Source organism: Penaeus japonicus, unplaced genomic scaffold (assembly GCF_977035675.1).
Source record: "Penaeus japonicus unplaced genomic scaffold, GWHDUDI00000001_assembly GWHDUDI00000002, whole genome shotgun sequence".
In the NCBI taxonomy this organism is placed as follows: Eukaryota; Metazoa; Arthropoda; class Malacostraca; order Decapoda; family Penaeidae; genus Penaeus; species Penaeus japonicus.
Window position 1 is genome coordinate 17376920 of NW_028234404.1, and position 16708 is coordinate 17393627.

The following is a 16708-nucleotide window of genomic DNA, read 5'->3' on the forward strand; positions in this document are numbered from 1 at the left end:
ATACATACATACATACATACATACATATATACATACATACATACATAGGTACGTAGGTACGTAGGCAAATAGGTAAATAGGTACATAGGTACATATAATACATTAGAATACTGCAACAGTGTCCTAGGGATAGTCATATTGTGTTATATTCTCTAACGATATACCTTATAGAAAATAATGATTACCTTTCTGATTTTCAAATGTAGTCCCAGTACGATTCACTCACTCACTCACTCACTCACTCACTCACTCACTCACTCAACTCACCCATTCACTCTTCCCCATCCTTCGTACCTGAACTGCGGTGCAGGATGAGCCTGAGCCTGGCACAGCAGCGACATAGTGGGAGTCCCTGCTTTTACGTCGGCGTTGATGGTATCCTTAGACCGTAGCTTTGGTGAAGAACTTCCCACGGGTTCTGAAGTTATGCTTACGTACTATATATCTCTAAGAGCACAAGTACACAAACACACACACATACGCGCATTGACGATTTGACTTTGAAACATATCAGTAATAAAAATGCCTGTGTTTTCTAGTGCAAAAACACGCACACCCAACCCCTGCCAGTTTTTTTTCTCTCTCTGCCAAATCTACGGGATGTGACACCCAAATTTCATTATCGCACAGACAGATACACGTAACAGACATCTTTTATCTCGGTAATATCGCGTAGCATACAAACATGTGTATGTACCGCTGAATGTTTTTAGTAACTATGTTATTTATATTCCTGTGGTGTTATCTCAATATGCAGATCCTTGCCCTGGTACCCCGTATCACTGTACCTGAACTTGGGAACGGGATGAGCCTGGGCATCGCAGAAGAGCGCCATGCCAGTCTTTGCGGCGACGATAATGGCGTTTATCGTCCCCTTGACCACGGTTAGCTTCGGGGCGGAGCTTCCCATGGGATCTAATCGACGACATGCAAAATCATCCTCTCACATCCAGTTGCGCAGGACACGTTAGTTCATAACTATCGGGATAGGGACCCTGGTACTATTTTGCCTGGCGGTTTTGCGCGCTCTCTCGTCTTCCTGATCTCTCCCGCCGTGGAGCTACCTAGGTCTACAAGAATAACTGGGTTTGTCGACAACTTTACCTGAACGTGGGTATCGGATGTGCCTGGGCATCGCAGAAGAGCGCCACGGAAGCCCTGAGAGCCACTTTCACCGCGTTGATCGTGCCCTCAACCACTCCCATCCGCGGAGCCGAGCTTCCCATGGGATCTAGCGTTAGTCAGAAAGACCGAAACCACATGACGTGACCTTCACCATATGCCTTGACCAGATGGAACCTTTCCCTCACCCAAACTGTCTCCTTGGTCTATGCCTCTCGTTATTATGCGCCCAAAAGCGTCATAATGCCTGAGCTCTCCTTCACACACAAATGATGAAAGAACATACTTAATGAAAAACCGCAGTCGAATACATCTTCATCTTTCTCTGTCGCCCGGTATCAACACTGGACAACAATATATGTATCCCTTTCTTCCCTTCCACTTGATATAACTTACCACTCCTAAACCCTACCTGAACTTTGGAGTCGGATGAGCCTGGGCGTCGCAGAACAGCGCGTTGGAAGTGTCCGCAGCCACTGTTACGGCGTTTATCGTGCCTTTAGCAACGACCAGTTTGGGCGCCGAGCTTCCCATGGGATCTAACAAAACGTTGATTGCATGGAAAATCATCAACAAGTCTAGGTAGTTTGGGATAGGGCCGTCGCTCCATACCAACACTGTCAGCATCATTCGCTTATCTTAAGACTTGTAAAAGTTTTAAGGTTATTCGGTACCTCCTTGGTACTTTCTTTGCAGAGGACGGTAATCGGTCTTCTACCATGTCATCTTTAATCATGAAATGACTGTAAAATGTTTCCTACTACAAAACAGGTGCAATCAACTACAAGAGACATCTGAAATTGTAACAATTAATACGAGTATGTGTTCCCATGACCGGGTGTACAGTATGAATAAAGTAGTAAGGGAAACCACTACATCTTCAACTACCTGTAGGTCGGCACGGGGAAGGCCTGGGCGTCGCAGAAAAGGGAGAAGCTCGAGCCTCTTTGCGTCACCTCTTTGCTTACAGTGTCTCGGGGAGGCAATTTGGGTGCTGAGCTTCCCACGGGGGCTAGTTCACCCAATCACATGAGCAAATATAATATCAGAGTATGAGCCATAATGTTTTCAGTACTGCTCGTCATAAGAGAGCCTGAGTGTCTTATGTATGGGTCGCAGAAGCCTGAATAGTGTAGCCTGAAGGTCGTAATTATAGGCCAAGAGAAAAAAAGGGGGTGTCGTATTGGTACTGTAATGAGCCTGACTGTTGTGTCTGCAGGACGAAATATGGACTGGGAACCTGGACCTAAACAGCACCACATGATTGACCGTACCTGTACTGTGGAGGCGGATAAGCCTGGGCGCTGCACGGCACAGCAAAACTGGAACCCTGAGGCTTAATCTTAGCACTGACGGTGTCCTCCACGGGGATCGAAGGAGCCGAACTCCCCACCGAATCTGACACAGACACCATGGGAATGGCCAATTACTGCCTAAGCGCGATTACTTGGCGCAATATGCAGTATAAAGGATAGAAGCCGTCGGGTTAGGACATCTCGAGTATCCCTTGATTACAAGGACCGTAACACTTGTCACTGTCAAGCCTTGTGTTGTGTTCGTGTACATTTCAAGATGAAGTAGGCGAAAATAAGTAAAAAAATAATATTCAGTTATCCTATCACAATGAATCCTTTGTCATCTAAACCAATTTCTCGAGGTGCAACCTTCCCGATCTCTTACCCCCTCCCCCTCTCCCCATGACTCAAACATACCTGAATGAGGGCGTGGGGTGCGCCTGCGCGACACACGGAAGAGCCAAGGAGGTGCCAAGACCCTTTGTCTCTGAGTGAATCTTATCACTAGACGGCAATCGTGGACCAGAGCTCCCCATGGGTTCTATTCGCGCGAATAATCGCCAGTAAATATCACGCAGTTGAAGATGATTATATTGGGATATTATGTACTCTCCTGCCGCCTTAATACATGACAGGTTCAGAACGAAGGTGTGCTTTGTTTTCTTTACTTCCGTTCCTCTGTAACCTCTCTCTCGAACTTATGCACTCTAGATAGAAAAGAATATGTTATGTGTAATCCTCCCCAATAAGAATCCCTCAAGTGCCATGTCATAGTTAAATTAATGCTTACATCTCCCCTCTACCATGTTTCAGATAACATTAAAACACTACCATACAATTTTCACGTATCACTCAGGTCTTCCTTACCGGGTCTCAGGCACGGGGAAGCCCTGGGCCTCGCAGAAGACGGAAACACTAACGCCGCTGGGCTTCACCACTGTCAGGACAGTATTGATGCGTTCCTCCCACGTGAACTTTGGGGCGGAGAATCCCACGGGCTCTGTGGGCGGGGTGGGCAGAGAAAGGGCTGGGGTGGGTTCACCAGACTAGAGACCAGAGACCCAACTAAAGGATGTAGCACGTGCCTATTGATTCACTTAAGTCGTGGGAATGGAACCAGGTGTGTGTGTTTTCCATGTCATTTTAAAATCCTTCCTTGTAATTGTCATTAACTTATAAATGACTCATTCTCCCTACCGTAATCTTCCGGAAATGGCGAGAAATGATACGACTATGACTGCCCTCATAATAGGCCTCGTTCATAATTCCCTCCCGAAGTACCATCTAGCCCTTACGTATCCCTTACCGGGTTTCGGGGGCGGGAAAACCCTGAACTTCGCAAAAGATGGAGGCAGTTTTTCCTTGGGGTTTCAGCAGCGTCAAGATGGCGAGTACGCGGTCCTCCCACGTGAACTTGGGTGCTGAGAATCCTACTGGCTCTGCAGGTAGGAAGGTCGAAGTGGGAATGTATATGGAGAGGACAACTATACAATTGGACAAAGGACTCCTGGCCACGGTTTGATGGTGGCCTCCTCAGCCATACGATGTAGATTTGTCTCTTTTATGTGTTTTTGTATTATACGAGTGCGCGCGTGAGTGTGTGTGTATATGTGCGTGTCCTTGTGCACGTACATGTACTTGAAAAAAAGAAAGAAAGAAAGATATATATATATATAAGAGAGGAAAGGGGGAGAGGAGGAGAGGAAGAGGGAGAGGGGGATGGGGAGGGGAGAGGGAGGGGAGAGAGAGAGAGAGAGAGAGAGAGAGAGAGAGAGAAAGAGAGAGAGAGAGGGAGAGCGAGAGATAGAGAGAGAGAGAAAAGAGGATATCTCACTCTTCAGCGTAACCAGAAATCAATATCCAATCAGACGAGATCTACCTCAACATCAATTAATCAGAAAATAAGACCTAATTAGACATTTCCGGTGATCGGTGCAAGGATTGGTCCAATTAACGCGGGCTAAAGTGATCCAACGAAGACTTACCAAAAGTTAATTAAAACATCCTATCATCGAGATTTGTCAAAATAACTCCTAAGGCTACACATCAGTCTTCGGAACAAAGCAGCGAACATGGGCTTTTTAACTTGGCTGCATATATTATGTTTTCAGATCGAGCGTCTCCCTTTTTTAGCGTGGAAAATCTACGGATGTGCGACTCCATATTTGACTATGTGCTGGAAAAGATATTTCACTTATGAACAAATATTTTAAATAGGAAAAGGAAAGATTTCATGATTCAGTTCTAACCGTCCAAATATCGCTTTTATGTGACTGACATTTTTCTCGAAATTGGAATAGCATATATGTCGCTATTGCACAAGAGCAACCAGTAAGCCAAGTGGGTATTATAATTTGCGAAAAAATCGACGAATGAAATACATCAGAATAAGGTAAAATTGCCTTTAACAAATATAAATAAACGAGCGTATGTCCCCCTACCTTTACCAAATGCACATCGGACACCTTATGAGGAATCAAGTTCTGCATGTCCCTACAAAAACCATACGTACAATACATACACGTCCAGGAAAACTTAGGCATATTACCTGGTGACTGGCGGTGGGTTGGCCTGGGCTTGACAAAACAACGAGAAACTTAATCCTAACAGCCTGTCAGTTGCCAACCGATCACGACTGGGAAGCTGGGGCGCCGACAAGCCCACGGGATCTACATCGAGGATGAGAGAGCACTGAGCATCCATGTCGAGAGAATGGGTCGTTATACCAGGCCAGCGACATGGCTAGGGGCTGAACACCGTGTTGGGATGTGGCTAACTGCCAATACTGGAGCGTGATTCATCATGGGACAATTCTGGTACATTTGTACATAACTAAAAATATGCGGCAAATAATCATAAAATGCCAATGGACTATGAATCCGCCCACCTAAAAAATAATAAGTGGAGCAAGCGATTGTCTTAATGATAGTCAGCGACGAAAAACAAGAGATCGCTTTGGTTGGTTATTCGCTAAGATACAGACCACACACCTGACCTTACCTGAACACGGGAGTCGGGTGGGCCTGCGCTTCACACGGGAGGGAGAAGCTCGCGCCTGATGGCTTCACCTTCGACCTTGATACGTCCTCGCCCGGGAACTTTGGGCTCGACAAACCCATGGGATCTTTCCAACGAATATTTGATATGAAGAAAAATAAAAGGCTTTGGACGAGAACGAGAGCCTTCAGCCAATGCCCGAGAAAGAGCGACTGCCACGAGTGACACATAGTAACACAACTTGTAAGTGGACATAAAATCAAATGTTGCTAGGTGCTTTTATTACCTGAAGGCAGGGGCAGGGTTGGCCTGTGCCCGACAGAAGAGGGAAAAACTGCTGCCTTCGGCCTTGAGCTTCCCGCGGGTGAAGTCTTCGGAGGCCAGCTTTGGAGCAGACAAACCTACAGCATCTGAACCAAGGATTACAAGACTACCTCACTTTAAAAACTCTTTAAATACGCAAAAGACGGATTTACCTTAATTTCGGATATGACCTGAATGTTGCTCGAAAAAAATATTAAAACTTGGTTGAGGCGATGGAACACAAATTGTAATTTCAGTAAGTAATTTCACTGCATCCTAATCCTCTCTCATTCGTAAAAAAAACTAACGTTTCTTTACGAACTGTCTAAAATAGAACAGCAGGGTCTACTGTAGATATAAAAGGCAACCGCAAACGCAAAAATAAAACAAAACTAAAATAAAATCTCTTCTAAATCACATGCCTACCTGAAGCGCGGTGCGGGGTGGCCCTGTGCATTACAGAAGACCGAGATGCTTGTGCCCGAGTTCACCAAGGTAGTGCGCGACACGTCCTTGTTGGGGAAATTGGGAGCAGAATAGCCCACGGGGGCTGGGAAAAAGGGGAAGGGGTGATAAACACGCCATATTTCACAAAAAAAACATCCTGCAGTATTCTATATAGACCCCTACCGTCCCCGGCATATGCTGTTAAGTATAATTTACACGTTGACAAGTATTAAGCACTGCGCTGAATGTCCATGAGACCCGATGAAATGACTACAACGGATTCTAACAAATAACAATTCATATCTTCTCGAACATCAATATAAAATACACCAACTATAATACCATAGACGATGCCTTTCACAAAACACCTCCTTCATTCCTGGATACGAAAGCAGACCTCACCTTGGCCTTCTCTCGAGCGATCTCACACCCAAAGGAGCAGAGTCATTTACCTGAAGGACGGAGCGGGATGTCCCTGAGCCTGACACAACAGGGGGAACGCCGAACCCGCCAGTCGCCCTTGTGTGCGTGACAGGTCGATATTAGGGAATTTGGGCGCTGACAGTCCCACGGGCTCTGGTGGGGCGTGGGTGAAGGGAAGGAGGGAGGGAGGGAAGGAGAGGTAGGGAGAAGAGGGATAGAGATAGGGAGAGGGAGAGAAAGAGGAAAAGGGGGAGGGAGAAGGAGATGGAGCGGAGAGAGAGAGGGTAGGAAAGGGTGAGAGAGAGAGAGAGAGAGAGAGAGAGAGAGAGAGAGAGAGAGAGAGAGAGAGAGAGAGAGAGAGAGAGAGAGAGAGAGAGAGAGAGAGAGAGAGAGAGAGAGAGAGAGAGGAGAGAGAGAGAGAGAGAGAGAGAGAGAGAGAGAGAGAGAGAGAGAGAGAGAGAGAGAGAGAGAGAGAGAGAGAGAGGAGAGAAGAGAGAGAGAGAGAGAGAGAGAGAGAGAGAGAGAGAGAGAGAGAGAGAGGAGAGAGAGAGAGAGAGAGGAGAGAGAGAGAGAGAGAGAGGAGAGAGAGATGAGAAAGAGGAGATTAGAGGAGAGAGAAGAGAGAGATGAGAGGAGAGGAGAGGAGAGGAGAGAGAGAGTAGAGAGAGAGGAGAGGAGAGGAGAGAGAGAGAGGAGAGGAGAGAGAGAGGAGAGGAGAGAGAGAGAGAGAGAGAGAGAGAGAGAGAGAGAGTGAGAGAGAGAGAGGAGAGAGAGAGAAGGAAGGGGGAGGGGGAGAGGAGAGAGAGAGAGAGAGAGGAAGGAGGGAGAGAGAGGAGAGAGAGAGAGAGAGAGAGAGAGAGAGAGAGAGAGAGAGAGAGAGAGAGAGAGAGAGAGAGAGAGAGAGAGAGAGAGATATTACTATCTTCTTGGAGCATCTCTCTTGGAGTGACCAATAGCAACAAGACAGATAATCAAATCTTAAAACCTGAATGTGGTGCCTTTTTCTTGAGTTCTTAGTTCCTTTAAACCAAATTGAATTCTCTCTCTTTTCGCGGATGTGATGGCCGATGTAGGTGTATCTAAATTCTGAACCTTTACCAATTTACTATTTCGGATCCGGTCTACACCGTTATAACTATCCACATGAACAGCGATGACAAAACGAATACCAAAAAGCACAATTTTAATAGATATATAAAAAAAATAAATCGAACGAAGATACAAAAAAAAATCCCCACCGACAGACATGCCGATTTCCAACTTGGGTCTGTCTACCTGGAGCGTGGCGTAGGATTGGCCTGCGCGGGACACAGGAGCGTGATGGCCGAGGCGGCGGCTCTCGAGCTGCTCCTCGAAGTGTCCGTCGAAGGGAACTTTGGCGCGGACAATCCCATGGGCTCTGCGTGAGGAGTCATGCAGTCCCTCCATAGTAGTTTTTTTCCGTTTCTCTTTTTGGAGGAATGAATGTGAGGGTCCCCTGACCGTTATTTTTCGCGTTTTCTCGTTAGGTTTCATTAGTACAGTTAGATATCAGGTGGCGCTGTGTACAAAGTTTCCAAGAATTATGTATTCCTTGCAAGTCTCTATAGACCTTTGATGTGCCTGAGAATCTGAATACATACGTACATAAGCACATACATATATACATACGTGCATATATATGTACGTACATACATATGTATGTACGTACGTACAATGTTTGTACGTATGCATACGTACATACATACATACATACATACGTACGTACATACACATGTACGTAAGTACATATATATGTACGTATGTACATACATATATACATACGTAAATACACATGTACGTACTTATATACATATATCCATACGTACATACATACATAACCGCATACGTATACTACTACAACATAATATCTTTCGAGAGCCTTTTACCTGTATGATGGCGCTGGATAAGCCTGAGCCTGACAGAAGAGCGAGAACGAGGTGCCGGCCCGCTTGCCGTGGGTGCGCGAGAGCTCTGAATCGGGGAACTTGGGTCCAGAAAGTCCCACGGGCTCTAAACAGGTGTGGCAAAGAAAGGTACTGGCTATTTAATCCAATATTCTCAAAATATTGTCAATCTGAGAGGGAAGGTACCCAAACCACGCCATATTTGCGATCTTTTCATGGCGCGTTGTCCTATGATTTTGACAAATCAACTTTACAACTGTCTTCGCTCTCATGTTTCAAAAACTCGGATATACTACAGAAATACAGTTACTTACTACTCGCCATAACATGTGAAATGTTACCCATATCATCCTGAACAAAAACTCTTCTCCATTCACTCTTCCGACAAAACAATCAATTGAAAGATAACTTGGTGTCACGATAAAATTCGAAGACAATGCTACTTGCGACGATACCAAATCCAGCGCTTATCAACTCAAGGGAGACTGAAGCAGACTGTACCTGGTGGTAGGGGCGGGGTTAGCCTGGGCGGGGCAGAAGAGGGACGTCCCATGCCCTTGGGCCACGAGCTCCCTGGTAAGGTCGTCCTTGGGCGTCTTCGGCCCCGAAAAACCTACTGGCTCTATGTCACCACAGGTCAGGAACGCATTATTCATCATCCTTTATGATTACTAGACAAGGAGCCATTGAACTCTGTGTGTGTGTGTGTGTGTGTGTGTGTGTGTGTGTGTGTGTGTGTGTGTGTGTGTGTGTGTGTGTGTGTGTGTGTGTGTGTGTGTGTGTGTGTGTGTGTGTGTGTGTGTAGGGCGTCACGACTGAACGTGGTACGTGAATCCTGAAATGCATCCAGACCGAGAACTGTGAATCAGCGACCGCCCAGGCCTACCTGAATTCCGGCAAAGGGAAGCCTTGAGCGCGACACAGCAGGCCGAAGCTCGCGCCCACTCTGTGTATGGCTCGAACTATGTCCACGCTGGCCACTCGGGGGGGAGAGTGGCCTACTGGATCTAAAAACGGGACGAAGCCAAGCTTGAGTCAGGCGGGGAATCCCCTTTCCAGGAGAATGAGTCACGACAGGTACCCCTTTCCTAGCCTAACCCCTCCCCTCCCCCTCCTCCCGCTGCCGTCTTCTCCTATTCGCTTTGTCTTAAAGAGAAGTGCCAGACGAACTTCCCTTTGTATTAGTTGTTCCGGTCCTCAATGACGCGAATTCTTCGTAAAGCACAGATACTCCCTATTGTTCCTTAGCCGTATATCACCAATAATCTATACGTTTAGTCCATTAAACATTGATCCTATCAGCGAATGTGAATATGAAACATCCCTCTCTAAAAAACATTGAAATTCACATACTCACCAGGGGATCTTGGGGGAAAAGCAAAGAAACCCATGTCACTTCAACGTGCGAGATAACTCAAAGACCAACAGGACAAAGATTATTTAGCTCTCATCCTCATCACAAAACCAAGAACAATTAACCTCTTTCGTCCTCATCACAAATCCTAAGAAGAGGATAATTAACCTCTCATCATCATCATCACAAATCCAAGGATTCTAACCTTCCGTCCTCATCACAATCCTACGCGGATCAAAAGAAAACTCTCTGTAGCACAAACGAAACACCGAATTACCACAGGCGAAGTACCACCCTTCCTGCGGCACGGACCAGCGGCAACGGGGCAAAAGGTTTACCTGAACTGCGGGACGGGATAGCCCTGCGACTGGCAGAAGAGGGCGAAGTGGCTGCCGCGTGGGTGCTTCGTCCTTATCAGATCCTCGCTAGGGATTTTGGGCGCCGAGAATCCTACGGGTTCTGCTCGTGTGGATTGGTAAAAGGATGTGCACTGAGTCAGAGGTTCAAAAGTGAGGTGTGAGACTGGGGGGGAGGGGGGACTCCTTCCGTGTTCGCTTTTTTCCAAATCGTCGTTAATGAGATAAATGTTGTTTACGTGTTTTTTTCTCGATTTGTAATTCACAAAAAGAGTCAACAAATTGTGTTCCCTGATTGCTGTCCTAATTAATTTAATCAAGAGTCCATCATAAAAAGCGCAAATCACCCAAATAATTTACTCGCTCGCTTAGCTGACTAAGCCCACAACTTAATTACATTTCGATATCACAGTTTATTTCCAGGGAATTACTATATTTTCTTAATGTCATAAAATATAATGATAATAATAGCGATTAATAATAATGATAATAACGATTAATAATAATCATCATAATAACAATAATAATAATAATAATAATAATAATAATAATAATAATAATAATAATTATAATAATAATAATAATAATAACAACAACAATAACAGCTACATAAATAATCAATATTCCAACGGACACAAACAACCCTTTTTCATCAACGTATCCCCCCACCTATGCGACAGCCACATAAGGAACGCATGACCTGACCTGTGGGTGGGCGGGGGCGTGCTCTGCGCCTGACAGAAGAGGGACAGACTGTCACCAGCGCGCCTGGCGGTGCGCAACACGTCCTCGCTTACGAACTTTGGACTCGTCAACCCTACAGGATCTGTCGAGGGAGGGAAGGACTGACAGGGTGGAATGGGGGGGGAGGGGAGGAAGCTGGAGCATGGGAAAGCTTATCCTCGCTTATCCTACTACTTACTCTAGCGGGAGGGGTTTAAAGAGGACGGGCGGGAGGAGGGAGGAGTCTGGATGTGGGAACAGCGAATGATGATGTTTGCCGAGTCAATAGCAGACTCGTGTTCGAAATTAAAGGCAACGGGAAAAGTTTCGAGATGAAGGCGATGTTGGTATCTTGTTGACACGCGAGATGAAATTATAAACGGTCAACAATGTAGATAAGCGTAGGAGTCCGTATGAACACACAAACTGAAAGAAAGCATGAAAGGAAGGAAGGAAGAGAGATGAAGAGATAGATAAATAGAGAAAGAGAGAGATGAGACAGACAAACAAACGAAGGAGATTCAGGAATTCAGCTCAACATATACCGATGACAAATTTACTTGACGATTTCTTTAGATATCTTTGTTTACCTCTGTCAATATCCCACCTTACTTGCGGATAATTGGCTCACTATTTGCATATGCATACTGCTGCGAATTTATTTCAGACAAGGTTACCTAAACTCGGGCACCGGAAAGGCCTGGGCTTGGCAGAGCAGGCCGAAATCCGTCCCTGAAGGCTTAGTGACGGTCGTGATCTTGTCGTCCGAGGGCAAGCGGGGGGCGGAACTCCCTATCGAGTCTGCAAACAACCAAAGCAAACAACGACCTGATGATCGTCTGCGGAGGCAGGAAGAAACCCATGACCTCCATTGTGGTAGGATCTAACCCCCTGCCCCTCCGCTGGCACTGCATCTTTAAGGACAATAACACCGACAATAAAACTCCTTCCATACGACCTTTTAAGCTCTCTGCCGCGAGGCCTTGACCTACCTAAAGCGAGGGACGGGGTTACTCTGCGCCTCGCAAAACAGGGGAACGATCAAGCCTGCCTCGTGCTCCACAATGTCCCCTTTATCTTTGCTGGGCAGACGGGGGGCGCTGCTCCCCATGGGCTCTGAGGGAGCAGAGGTTGCCGACACTGATGAAATTTGTCGGCGTTTAAGGGTAGCAAGGTTCCCGAATGTGAGATACGGTGTTTATATAGGCCTTTAAATGTCACTGGCAATTTGTATGGGTTATGTGGATGAGAATTTTCAGAACATACGCTATGTGACATTGATTCTGAAAATAGCAGCATCCCTACATCGACCGTTAATTCTATCTAATACCAAAACGTTACCTAATACTCGGCAGCGGATAGGCCTGGGCTTCACAAAGGAGGCCGAAGTCCGCGCCCGATGCCTTGGAGACCGAGTGAAGCCGATCGTCCGACGGCAAGCGAGGACCAGAGCTTCCGACAGAGTCTGCAAACAACCAAATGTCTCACCGCCTTTTCAGCGCCACTCGAGAGGCTTCGGTGTGCGTGTGTGTGTGTGTGTAAGTGAGCGACGGCTGGCTGCGATAGGGCGGGTCTTTCTCACACACCCAAGATCATCAATACGAGACTAATCTTCATTCTATATTATTTGCGGTTTTGTTTCTCTCTTTTAAATTCTTCTCTCTATATATATCTCTGTCTATTTCTATTTCAATCTCTCTCTTTCTATCTATCTCTCTGTCGTTCCCGCTCTTCGTTTCTATTCATTTCCCCCTTATTCTATCTCTCTTTCCCTTTACATCTCTCTCCCAAACACACAATATCTTAATCCATTGCGCCCGCGTTCCTCCGTCAGCCTGAGCACGGCCACCTACCTAAATCGCGGCGTGGGATGGCTCTGGGCTTCGCAAAAGAGAGGGATCACCGCGCCCTTTCGCTGTTCCACTATGACCCCTTTATCCCGGCTGGGCAGACGGGGGGCGCTGCTCCCTACCGGCTCTAGAGGAAGGAAGCCGATCAATGAGAGCAGAGAGGCTTCCGGTTAAGGAGTGAGAGAGGGGGGGGGGGGCGCTTGAACTAAGGGGACTGAATATGAGACACGGACGAATTATAGTTATCTGATGGTAATTTAAAACGTGAATCGTGAATCATTCAAACCTCGAGACGAAAAAACAACAACAAATAAATAAACACCGCGATAAAGACACTTTCTCTTTAACTACACAGCCACCTACTACGCCTTCGTTCTCAGATACACGCCTAGACTACCGAACGTAACCAGTCCATTCCCCGGACACGGCGCCCACCGAAGTTGGGAAGAGCGTACTAACCTGGCGGCGGGCGCAGGGTTGGCTTGGGCCTGGCACAGGAGGGAGAAGGAGGAGCCTGCCTCTTGGCTCACCATCGACCCCGTCTCCTTGGAAGGAAGCTTGGGCGCAGCCAGGCCGATGGGCTCTGAATCAGGTAGTCTTTGTTTATAATGCTGTTCCATTTCATTTACTGTCGGTCTTTACTTGGGTTTTTCTTTAACGGTATGTCAACCTGAGCCTGAATGACGATACGAATTCTTCAATAAAGGCATAACTACATAGATTACATACAAAAAAGAACATATTCCGTTCCCACCTATTAACGTTCGACGACATTCCTCAACACTACAAGCCAGCAGACTCCTCAACCTTTGCCGTGACAACACGAGACATAAAAACCTCATCCTCGGACCTATGGAACGGCGTCGTTCCCACGAGTCCTCCCTGCAACCCGTAACTAAAACGCCGTTACTCTACCTCGTGTCGGGCGCAGGCGACGCTTGGGCCTCGCACAGCAAAGTGGTGGCAACTCCTTGAGCTACTTCGTAATTCTGCGCCTTATTCCTACTCGGTAACTTAGGGGGAGACATTGCCACAACCTCTGCAAGAGTAACCGAGAGACGTGCAGTCTTGCTGACGAAACTAAAAATTACCTCATAGCTAGTCGGGATAAGGTACTTCTGTGTTCATTATCTAATCTCCTCGCAAGAAAAAACGATAAATTCTATAAATACGTAAATAATAATAACGATAACTTGAATTGCCATAATCACCTTCCTCCTCCTAAAACTAGCCACACCATTCCTAAATACACAACGAATAAATGAAAAGGAAACCCCATCTCGTGGAGATTTCAATCGTGACCAAGGAGTGATCCACGCCCCACAGGACGCCCATTCTACCTAAAGCTCGGCGGAGGGCTGGCCTGCGCCTCACAAAGAACCGTAGTGGGAAGTCCTGCCCCAACGTCGAAAGTCTGCGAACGACTGCGCGTGGTGAAGTGGGGGGCGCTGCTCCCCGCTGGATCTGCAACGCCAAGATGTGCCAGGTCTTCAGCTGTTTGTTTTCTTTGGTCGTCGGCGTCACAGTTGGAGGAATCTCGAATGTCGGGAAGGTTTTGCCCAGCACTCTCTTTATACTTTGCGGTGGTAGGCCGAGCCAGTTACTCATATTCCTCTTACAAATGGAACTGAAGTTACACTCTCACAAACTTGAAAACTGATATCAATATAACATGACAATCAATGGGTCTCTGTCGCAGTTCAACCCAGACATATAACATAAATGCCATTTCCGCGATTATATACAATCCGAAAACACCCAAAATCAGTATATGAATTTAAAAATATATATTTCATTATACTTTCCTTGCATTCCAAAAAATAACAATGGCAACATGCCCTTGTATATACGTCCCTATGCTAACAATCTAAAGCCGCACAGTACGTCCGGGTGCGCGATCGACAAAGCCAGATGATTGGTCAAGGATGTTCGCGCTCAACCAATCAAGCGTCCCCTCTGCTTATCTGTCCCATCAAGCCTTTAATTTTTGATGCTACGTAATCACAACACAAATATCACTCTGGTGCGGGCGCATAGCAATTCCGTAGATGCAGAGGCATTTAAGAGAAACATTTGTTTTGCCTTCCGTATTATATCAACATTTGAAACATATTTTGGACCCCCCCTTATTATTAGACTTACACAACTACGTGGCAAAATCCATTTCTGGACTGACAGACACACATAGCCAAATAATTGGAGTAGCAAAGCACCAGAGTGACAAAAAACAAAGCCTTCACTTACCTTTGCTGCCGCTAGATGTCCTGCTTGAGTACTGACCATCACATCTACTTATAATTGACTCGAATAATTAGTCATTATCAAAGTAATTATTATCAAGACAAAAATATATCTATCTCCTTCTCTAAAATCCTAACTTTAATATACCTGACTGAATCTTTCTTTCTTAAACCCTACCTCATGTGTTTTGTATGTTATGTCCGTGTCCGTGTGCGTGTGTATGTGTGTGTGTGTGTATGCGTCACGCGTAACGTTAATTTCTCTTAGAATCCAAGGAAGAGAGAGAGACTCATCGCGCAACGGAATTTTGAACTCTCAAAAAAAATCAAATTCAAAATCTAAGAGACAGAGGCAACATAGCAATCCGACATCTCTCGGATATTTTTTGCTAATCGTGATTACTGATCGAATCTTTTAATTGAACAAACTTGAACAATTTAAAAGCCAATTGGTCAAAATTTAGCGAGACGGCAGGGGTACCCTATCCCAACATTCAGGCTCCTTGTTCAAACCAGCGGCATCCATAGACACACCCTATGGCAACACGGGCGAAAATGCTTACACTACACATATGATATTGACCTCTAATCGCACCATGCCGCCATAAAAGTGTCGCTCCGTGGATGTCACTGGTTTTCATATTCTAAATATATATATTTCAAATATTTCATATTTCATGTCAATGAATCTTTACTCTACATAATCTGGTCCGAAAACAAAGACATTTACATGGGACCAGATGGCAAAGGCTGAATTTATTTGAATATATTTCAGTAACGCATGCACCAAAATACCCTCCCAATTTATATATCAAACATATATTCAAACCCTCCTTCCTAATCTAATCTCCTAAACCTTACACTTTCTAAAACTGCCAATCTAGACAAATTATTTTTAATCCTATTTTCTTCTATATCATGATCCCATGAGTTTCCTCTTCACTCATTTGTCATGATTAAAACATATTTTTAAAAGTATGACTTAACATAATTTTTTCCATATCATTTTCTAAGTAAGATTCCAAAATTTTCAACATTACATCCCAAACCCTTCCTTTAACTTTCTTATAATCTATCTTTCATGAGTTATTTCCCATTTCCCTCTGTTTCTCCTATCCGTTCTCTCCATTTCCCTTATTCTACATCTATCCTAAATCTTCTATCACCCATATCACTTTTCGATTCTTTACATCTAAATTGCCACCACTTGTATCCTTATCTACGCTTACCCTGACCTATCCTAGTCTATCCTTGCCTAACGCAATCTAAAATTAAATGATGTACTCCAACACATCTAACAACCCAGTAATCTAACTGCTATAATCTAACATATACTTGACTATAAATGATATGACCCGACATAATGTAATCATAACCCTACCCTATCCTAGCCTAGCCTATCCCAACCCGCAGCCACCCTGACGGCCCCCGTCCGACGCCGGAGCCAAACCTACCGGAGATCACGAGGCGTCCAGCGGTGGCGGAGAGTCGGGTTTCCTGGGTGAGGCGGTGCACGGTGCGGCACTTGTAGCTCTTGAAGCCGTCTTCGGAGCTGACGGATCGGATGTGGAGTTCGCCGGAGGGAAGAACCAGGTACTTGCCATCTGGGGTGGGATGGAGACGGAGAAGAAACGTTAGTGATGAACGTTTCCGATCGGTGAGAGAACACCACC

At 45.7% G+C, this 16708-nt stretch overlaps 1 protein-coding gene across 1 annotated transcript in view; it reads right to left on the reverse strand.

The window, feature by feature from the left end:
* Window positions 1-16708, reverse strand: part of Dscam1 (Down syndrome cell adhesion molecule 1) — a 365478-nt gene that overhangs the window by 119898 nt on the left and 228872 nt on the right. Inside the window, 1 exon segment of the mRNA XM_086548222.1 lies at window positions 16490-16639. Within this exon segment, the coding sequence (XP_086404348.1) occupies window positions 16490-16639 (150 nt within the window).